The sequence below is a fragment of the Anser anser genome (assembly GCF_964211835.1).
Source record: "Anser anser genome assembly, chromosome: 11".
NCBI classification, from domain to species: domain Eukaryota; kingdom Metazoa; phylum Chordata; class Aves; order Anseriformes; family Anatidae; genus Anser; species Anser anser.
In genome coordinates, this window is record NC_139732.1 from 607,819 (window position 1) to 617,731 (window position 9,913).

A 9,913-nucleotide genomic window follows, 5' to 3' on the forward strand; every position below is an offset into this window, starting at 1 on the left:
GCCCAGAGAGATGCTCTGGAGATGCCCTCTGCACATGTTTGTTCAGCCAAAACCTCTCCGCTATTAAATGAGCAACGTAGCTGAGGGGATTGATTATCATATGCAAAACCAAGGGAGCGCTACGCATGGATAGCTGCTCATTTAGGTTTTTATCACTTGCAGAAATGCCAAGTCCCTTATACCACATATTGACAATCAATCTTGTCCATCTAAAGCTGGCCTGGAAGGGCAATGCAAACATTCCCCACGCTTACAGAGCAACCGTTGAAACCTCTGGCTTGAACAGTGCATTAATGTTGAAAGTGCCATAGCTTGCGTGTGCCGACACTGTGTAGCTAACTGATAAACCTTACACGTGGATTGAAAATAATCAGTGGAGATGGTTTTCTAACTTTTCCATTGTCTGTTATCTCTGCGTGTTTTCCAGTAGGTTTATTTAAAGAGTGTGCCAGAGCAAACACGTGCGTGGGGATATCTGGGGGATTCTGCACAGAGAATGGCTGCTGCACATCCAGCGCAGATCAAATTAACAGTAACTTATCGGGGAAGAGTTTTAATGATTTGATAAATAGACAAACTGATAGGTGTTACATGTGTGCATTTATTATAGCAGTTAGCTTTGTAACCAGACGAATCGTGCAAATGTTCATAACGTAAAAGGACGAGCTTTGAGCAGATAGCTTGCTTAGAGCATTTGTCAATTAATTTCAGTTTATTTTCAATATCATGTCCACTCTGCAGAAGGTTCTGTGGCTTAATGTTAATTGTCTCTCAGTGATGCAGTTGGGGAGGCACGAAAGCGACCGATGCGATTTTGTGAGGTTATACCTCTGGTTCTGATCCCTACCCCGCTGTTTTTCTCATCCTTCCCCCTACAACTTTAGTCGATAAGTCGATTCTTAGAAATACTTAAATAGATGTGTTTTGTGTGCTTGTGATCATAATTACAGCCCACCAAACCCTCTGTCTCTTACCATTAAGCTCTGAAGGTGCCTGGGCACTGTAGGCAGTATAGTTAGCAGCTTCAAAGTTCCTGGGAACTAGTCCTGGATCTAATTTACCTTTTTTTTTTCCCCCTGCCTGCAGGAGGGATGATTAGCAGGATGCCTAGCTCATGATTGTCAGCTTTCTGGATATTAATTTTTATTATTAATTTTTATTATTAATTATATTCATTTATATTAATTTATCTTTTATTTAACCGTAGTTCCTGGGGCTTTTGGTCAGGTGGGAATTCTCCGATCGTACCCGATGTATGCCGCAGAGTCAGTCTTCTACAAAATACAGCAACAGCTTTAGAAGGCTCTTGCAAGAGGAGGTGCTGGTGCTATAGCTATAGCTGTGTTTCTTCCAGGACATCTTCTGGGTTAGCCTGACTGTTGAGAGCAGAACTGGTTTTTGTGCGTATAGTCACTGCAATTCAGCATTACTAAAATTGAAAATATTTAGATTCACTGATTTTAATGGGTAGTATGGTCCTGACTGTCGCAGTAGATAATTGCTGAACTTCTGGTTTAGTTGGTTTTCACGGGAGGGTGCGAAGAGGAAGAGTCCTGGAACAAGTCTGTAGGTCAGGAGCTGTTCAGGCGTAGAGTTTCCTGATAGCCTTGCAGATTGACGACCTGCTGGTGAATTTTGGCAGAGGTTTCAAAACTTTGAACCTTGCCAAGGTCACTTGGAAGTGCAGAAAGTGATAGGTAGTTGTAAATCAATCTTAGGTGAATTTAGGTTTACCAGAAGTGTAGCGATCCTATGCCAGGGATCAACCTCGTCGTCGTCTTCTGAATATTTGCTGTATAATATCTGTCTTCAAGGTCCGTGGAAGGTGGTATCCCAGCATATGCTGTTGACTGCGTTTCTGTAATTAAACAAGTGTTTTTTCTTTCAAGCAGGGATTAATTAGCAGAATGACAGAAACTGTGAAAAATATTGTACCGGCCTGGCTGCAGAAGTATTTCAATAAGCGTGAGGAGGAGTGTGTAGACAGAAATGAATCTGCAAACCAGGAGGAGACTCCGGTAAACTATCACCACGATTATTCAGATGAAGATACCATAATCGATGAGAGATTCACGCCTGAACCAGCAGGAATTAGTAGACGAGGTATGTGAAAAATCATTTGGAATTCTGGCCATCTGTATTTATTCACAGATTTCTAGTTTTGAATCTGAATTTCAAAAGGAAATTGGAATGAGGGTTTTGACAGAATGAAAAAAACCCAAAAAAAGTCAAAACAACTGTTTGTGAAACCGTCTTAGCTTTAAACTGTATACACAGTTACGAAGCATACATCTTATGCTCTTGGAAGGCATCAGTTAACTTTAGGTACTCTATTAGCCAGGTGCTAAATGCTGAAAATAAGTCATTTGCAAGTGTGCTGGGTTGCATTTTCCATCTTTTAAAAGATATGGAATGAAAATCTGTCTAATTGCCTAAGGCAATTAAAAAAATTAATTTGTTTTGCAGTCTTCGAAACAAAAGACTAGATGCTAGAATGGCAGAGGAAAATTCCGTCTCGTGTCCCGACTTTGTTTGTTTTGTTTTGTTTTGTTTTTGTTTTGGGCTTTGATCAATTTAGTAAAGTTCCTCGTTAACTTGATGGTGAACTGGGGAACTTGTGCACGCATGCGGTTTATGAGATTATTATCCTTAAAATATTCAATAACTTTAAGGTCTACGCGGGGGGAGGGGGTGTCTTTGAAAAGGTATTTGGACCGTTGGCAACGAGGTTTGCAACTCCTTTACCTCATGAAAGATTAATTTGTCTTATATCCAGTGCCTCTCACTGTTCCTGTAGTCCTGTTGTATAAATTTGCATCTATTCTTATTTGAGTTTCTCTTAAATTAGCTGTTTTGGGGAAGTCAGCTTTTAATAAGTAAAGAAGTTTTGTCTGAGCGTGCGTAGGTAACCATAGATAATGTGGAAAGTCAGTTGCTTCTGTTGTTGGCAGAATCAAAAAATAAGGAGGAAATATCTTTGCCTCCAATCTCATCTAATTGTAAACAAGGAGATTGATGGCTTTCTGTGTAGCTGTAGCTTGGGAATGAGTTTGGAGAAAAGAATAGAGAAGGTCTTCGTGACTGAGGAACACATGTTGGCTTTCCTATGTAACTGCGTGAAAGGAGCTTTCATTAAGAACAGCTGCACTGCAAGCTTGCTAACTCCAGGAGATCAGGAGCAGGTGGACACCCTGGAACCTTTTGCAGCTTATGTTGCTGTCCGTGGGTGTTGCTTACTATGCTTAAGAATAAGATTATTTTTTTTAATTATTACTACATTTTGAAACCAATGTGTTTCTTCAGTTCTGAGGTATCAGTGTGCTGGAGCCTATATTGGGTGGCCTTCCGCCTGAAGAACTTTCTGTATCTCAAACGGTGCTGTCCTAAAAATCTGCTCATGGTTTGGAGAGCTAATTAGTGGTACTGCAGTGGTTATGAAGATTGAACTAACTAGTTTAAGCTTCAGTTCAAGTATCAAGAGGATAGTGGCTCAAAGTCATTTGAATTGCCCAGATTCCTGGGAGAGACAGTAGGCTTTCATCAGGCAAAATACCCATGAATAGTTCCATTCATTTAGCAAGATAGACTTCAAGGCCACCTATTCCAGGCCACTGGCATTGTTTGCAGACCCTTTGCTTCAAGAGGGAAAAATGCTCATCTGGTTACTTGGGTCAACATCCTTGTCCCTTGGGTCAAAATCCCAATAGTTAATGGGTAGGAGATGATGTTTTGCCTCTAACGTGAGCTGATATGGAAGAACTTGGGAAAAAAGTACTGCAAACGTTCATTTTCATGTTGTGTATTCAGATTAATGTAACCTTTGTTCCAATATTATGGAAGCTGCAGTGTTATCTGTAATTTACCGTGTAATCTCAAATTTTGTAAAGCTTATTGCAAGCTGTACATGGGAGAAGGAGTATATATGTTTGATTTAGTGAACGGCCAAGTCAGCGTTAGAGCATTTGAGCACGGGGTCAGAATGTGGTGTTGTAAAACCTCATAGTTAACTACTTCTGGATGCAACATTAATACTGTGTATCGCAAGCAGTGTTGTTGTTGTAGCCAGACAGTTAGATGCAACCGTATCTGGGTGAGGAAGAAGTTAAATTTGGCTTCTCTCTTTTTGCGCTTAGAACTTGGCAATAGCATGGCTGTCGATAGGAAACAGGTTTTGGCTTCTGTGAGCTTGTCTATAGCAAAGCTAATTATCTCCCTGTTCTTGTCTAGAACCATCCACAAGTAGATCAGCACTGAACTTCCCAGTTGTGTTAACAAGGCCCTCTCTTCATCGGAGCCGTCTGAATTATACCACGCTGGATTCTCCTGTCCCACCTTGTCAGCCCTCGACATCTTCTGTATTTGGCATTGGCAGTCCTAGGCTGTCCTTCATAAAAGAAATAGAAGATTCTACCTCTCAACAAGACGATGATAACATCTCAACAACCAGTGATTCCTCCTCTAGAGCATCTGATGAAGGTGATTTTTGTGTTCTCTGTTTAATTGACTTTTTTTTTAATGTGAAGTACCTTGCGTTCTTTAATATTCCACATCACCTTAGTAAATAAAATAGGTGAATGTCAACTTTGGATGCGAGAATTAAATTGAATTTTTAGTGTTTTAGAAGTATATAATCCTATCACCTTTTTAATAGAAGCGTGCTTTGGAATACGTTTATGATACCCTGATGTTAGAAAGAGTCAATGCTGAAATATACACATTCAGCTAGGTTATATGTAAATTTTGAACTGGGACGGTAGGAAATCAGGCTGACTTGCCGTAACTTGACAACTAGGCTGATTGTCTAGAAGGAAGAGTGACTCAGAATATCTAACAGACAGCTGGTTAAATGTGAATAAGTGCAGGTGACAAATAGGAACACGAGATGTTTTCCTGTGTTTCAGCAAGAGAAGATAAAGAAACTACTCTGTCATAAGCTATAGGCTGTTTTTTGACCTTTCTTGGTAGAAGGCTTCAGCTGTCAATACTTTTCATGTCTTTTGCCAAATTCATTGAGGAAAGCACACCATTTTAAAATAAAAAATAAGCATCGTGTCGATGTAGGTTGGTACGTAGGTCTTCTCGCTGAAAGGGCGAACAGCAGGTTTGCAGCTTTTTCTAGTCCCCCATATAGACAGGGACTGACGTGTGCTCAGCAGGTTTTGCAGAGAACTTTTGTACAGCTGAGTAGTAGAGTAGAGTTGCTGGGCTTTAGCAATATAACCTGAGTGCACTAGAACTTTCTGGTGTGTCTTCGTAAAACATACATGGGCAGAAGATCGTTAACTCTTAGAGCAGCCTTTGGGGAATCTTCCAGGTTTAAAACCTGTGCGATTATGATCTGTGCTGGCCTCCAGCCTTTTACCAACACAGAAAAAAGCTTTGTCCGTACAAATGCACTGATGTTTATGCGGTCCTCTTTTATCTTAGCCTGAAGGAAAAAAATATCTGCATTGGAAGCACAGTATTAACTTGGTAAGATTGCTGAAAACTACTTGCAGCTCTGTGAACAGTTTTCAAGTTTGTAGGTGATACTTGGTTTTCAGTCTGTACGTGAAGTTGATCTATTTAAGGAAGCTGAAGTCATGCTTATTTTTCTGTATTGAAGAACTTGAATTAGTGTGATCTTTATTGTTAAAGTTCTGTACGTACGAGAGGCATTTACATCTAGCATACGTCATTTTGGCAGATGTTGCAGTTTTAAAAAATACTTCATCATCACTGCTCTTGCCCGCAGGAGCTGAAAGAACTCATTCCCTCTCGCAGCATTCTGCAGCTAGCTCTAAGAAACCCGCATTCGGTTTATCTGCTTTTGGAGGACTGTGTCCTGTAAGTACTGCACAGTATTTCTTTTAATCAGTTTGAATGTGTACCTGTTTTTCTATCCACCTATCGTACTGTGTTTCCGTAGGCACGTGGAAGCACATCTGTTTTTAAGCAAAACCAGCTTGGGTTTTCTCCATTTTACCCCGGAAAGACGGCCTATGGTGGTGCAGCTGTAAGATCAAGGCAGCGAAGAACGGAACCTTATCGGGTATGACAAAAGTAGTGTAGTATTAGTAGTCAAATGTAGTAGTCAAACCTGGCTAATATTTATCTGTGGATCTTCTTTTCCAAGCATGCCTACATTCATGCTATGGATATGTTGTATAAACCTGCAGTCTTTGAAAATATCTAAAATCAACTTTGCTGATCCTTTGTTCTTCTGGTACACAGAGGCATGCAGGACTAAATGCAGTCCCAAGATAAGCAGTAACATGCTTTCTGTTTTGAACGATTCATATAGTTCTTGGAGAGAGTTATTTGCCCCCAAGTGTTCTTGGAAATAGCAAATAAAAACTGCTGACAACTCTGATTAGCTAGAGCTGAATCGAAAAGGAAAGTCAAATCAGGTTTGGTAGGAATGTATTTAAATGAAAGTGACTTTTATCGATAAATCAAAAGGAATTTTAAGAAAATGAAAACGCGGGTTTGCTGGCTCTGTTCTGACAGTCCATTTGTGCAACGGAAAAAGGGCAGTACAAGTACCTCACTTACGGGAAACCTTGAAACCTTGTGGTGCAAAGCTGGGAACCCTCTTTGGTCGGCTATTTTTGTTTTTTACAATATTACTGCATTATGGTAAAAAGAGAAACCAAAATACTAGGCTTTTAAAGGAGAGAGTAGCTTGCTTCTTGCTGCTTGCTGTGAATGACAGCAAGGTACTAGAGAGTCCAGCGAAGGGCCACCAAGAAGATCAAGGGACTGGGAGCACCTCTCCTCTGAGGAGAGGCAGGGACTGCTGGGCCTGTTTAGCATGGAGGAGAGGAGGTTTGGGGGGATCTTATTGGTGTATATAAATACCTGAATGGATGGTGCAAAGAGCATAGAGAGCCATTGTGTTTTCAGCGGTGCCCAGTGCCAGGTCAAGAGGCAACAGGCACAAACTGAAATGTGAGGCTCTGTCTGAGCATCAGGAAATGCTTTTGCACTGTGCGGGTGATGGAGCCCTGGCACAGGTTGCCCGGAGAGGCTGTGGAGTCTCCCTCTTTGGAGGTCTTCAAGAGCTGACTTGACATGGTCCTGGGCAACCTGCTCGGGGTGGCCCTGCTTGAGCGGGGGGGTAGACCAGGCGATCTCTAGAGGTCACTTCCAACCTTAACCATTCTGTGGTTCTGTGAGTCTCACTTGTGTTTTTACATGCTGCGTGGTCTGCTTCCTGTCTTCACATCGTGTGATAAGCACAGTGTGGTTATATGAGGGGTTTAACCTGGGAAGAAAAAAAGTCACACCAAAGGAAGTTTTCGACTGATATTTGAAGTTGGGTGGTGCAAATAAACAGTTTACTTTTTCAGTGTAATGTTTAGATCTGTTACAGTTTAAGTCAGATCTTTATCTTTTAAGACAAAGATTTGCAGCCAACTTTAATCTTGGGGGAAGGGAGGAAGCAAGAGAGAAGTAAAACTAGTTCCTGGTTATGATTGTATACACTGATTTTAAGATGGTACACTTAGACCATCGTGAAACTCTGAGGTCTGTGTTGTTACTGAAAATGCTTTCTGTACCACAAGCCTTTTCTTGAGTTCTGTTTCCCTGATTACTGCTTCGGAGGCCTTAGCAGTCCTAGCATCATCCGTCTTGACCTTTTACAAGTACGGAGTTCTTTTATTGCTCGTGCAACAAGCACGTGCAAGATGCACTGAGGCCCAAGGTAAACTTCATTAAACTCCGAATGTATTCTCTTCTTTATGGCTTAAACTCCCAGTGACTGCATTTTTCTCTGTCATCAGAATATATTGATTGTATCATCAGTGTAGCCTTGGGACGTAAAATACATGCCTCTTTAGCTCAGAATTGACCATTGTAACACTTAAAATGCTAATTTTTCAGGCACAAAGGAGAGCGAAAGCTAGACAAGAAACTGTGCGGTCCCGCGCTACGTTAAGTACCTCAGCACGGCGCATCTTGGAGGCAATGGAGAAGCTGTCAAGCCCTTTGTTGGTAAATAGCACTTCTTTTAATCTGTTTTTGCTTCATGTGTTTATAAAACTTAGTAAATGTGCCATCAAAGCATAAAGATAAAACTATTCTTCCTTACGTTGTGGCCGGTTTAATTTATTGCGCTGTTTTTTCAACAGGATGCTGAAAGAATGGCATCTGTTTTGCCGCTGTGTTGTGTAAGTTGACCATGAACCCCCACATTTTTGTTGCAGGGAACCCTCTCTCTCAGGAAAAAAAAAAAATGCCCTCTAATATTTATGCTTTGTTTTTTCCCTTAGCCTCCGGACATAGATAAACCGGATATTACTGACTTCCAGTCCAAACGAAGAAAGGTAAGAACCAATAATGTCTTAAGCTGAGGTAGATAACTTTTTCAATGCTTTATCACTATTAGAAAAATTTTCTCAAACCTCAGTGACAACATAGACATCAAATCAAGTTAATATTGGCATGTATCCACAATAGATGATGGGTTGTGAAGATTACTCAGGTTAAGAATTATGTTATCTTTGTAAGTTGAGAGCAACAACTCTAGAACACACCAAGTCGTTTTATCTTGTCCCCCAACTTGGGGTGAAGCTGCATATTAAAATTCCTGTTGAGGCAAGTTTTCTCTTGAAGAAATGATCACAAATAGAAAAATACTGATTGAGTGGTCATATAGACTTTGTACAGACTTCCGTGTTCATTCGGGCACAGAAAACTAGTTTTTGTGCTTTTTATCACCATTCAAAGTAAAGAGGAGGAAAATTGTTAATTTCCGACGCTATAAATCTTACGCTCCTAAATTCCTATTTGGAGGTAGCACAGAACTGGTGATAATGCTGTGGTAAAGCATGATTTCCTTTCATTTTCTTTAAAAAATGAAAACTAGTCATCTTTTTTTGATGACTTTAGTTAGGGGTATCATTAAATTGCAAAACTGTACCAGGCACAATAGCTCTTGGTGTATTAAATGCCTAACTGGGGGAATTAATATTTTTCATTTTTACCTTTAAAACCAGCGATGAACCATCGTTGGAGTCTGATAAATTTTCCATAAAATTAAATGGGCATCTCTTTCTGCGAAAACATCTGTGTTTCCAGTATCAGTCTGAGTGTACAAATGACCACTTGTTAAGTGTATGGGCTTCTTAGGCTGGAAATCAAAGTGGACAGTAATACTGGTTGCTTATTGCTTTTAACTCTTTCAATCTCTGTATTGTTTAGCCAGCACAATCTCCATTTGGTAAAGTTCTAAAATGAATGTAGCAGCAACTGCTTAGTTTTTAGGGGGGTAGAGGTTTTTTTTTTCTTTTTCTTTTTCGACGCTATAAATCTTAACGCTCCTAAATTCCTATTTGGAGGTAGCACAGAACTGGTGATAATGCTGTGGTAAAGCATGATTTCCTTTCATTTTCTTTAAAAAATGAAAACTAGTCATCTTTTTTTGACGACTTTAGTTAGGGGTATCCTTGGGCTTATTAAATTGCAAAACCCTTAAATGACCACTTGAAGATCAGGTGACTGAAGGAAATAACAAGATGTGCAAACTTTTCATCTTCTGTTCTAATGAGCAAAGGGACAGTGTCTCAAGAAGTTTCTGTGCTAATTCCTTGATTGGATGGATGTACAATTAAGTTTACAATCACTTCAGAGTTTACAAACATCTCAGATTTCCTGGACCATCTTTTCACCATCTGCCAAATTACAAGGGCATGGAGAAGTGAAGTATATCATAAATATTATCCAAATAACTAAAACCAAATCTGGTGTGAATTCTCAGTTATATTATAGCAATATACCTGTGATAAGGCATTAAGAAAGATCTGCCAGATTTGCAACAGAGAGCCTGAAATTGTCAGCCACTAAATGAATGTTGCACGCAGCTGTCAGTGGGTGAAAGGAGATAGATTGTCTATTCATAATACTAGAATTCATAATGGTGGCGGGAGAA

The 9,913-nt window shown here is 40.1% G+C and overlaps 1 protein-coding gene across 1 annotated transcript; it reads left to right on the plus strand.

The window, feature by feature from the left end:
* Nucleotides 1-1,894: 1,894 nt before the first annotated feature.
* Nucleotides 1,895-8,336, plus strand: LOC310905330 (nuclear pore complex protein Nup153-like; the record flags this gene model as incomplete). Its single annotated transcript, XM_083851504.1, has 7 exons — nucleotides 1,895-2,103; nucleotides 4,228-4,476; nucleotides 5,735-5,826; nucleotides 5,909-6,031; nucleotides 7,867-7,977; nucleotides 8,115-8,153; nucleotides 8,256-8,336. Exons 1-7 carry the CDS (start codon nucleotides 1,908-1,910, stop codon nucleotides 8,334-8,336), a joined length of 891 nt encoding a protein of 296 aa, XP_083707630.1. The 5' UTR covers nucleotides 1,895-1,907.
* Nucleotides 8,337-9,913: the final 1,577 nt, after the last annotated feature.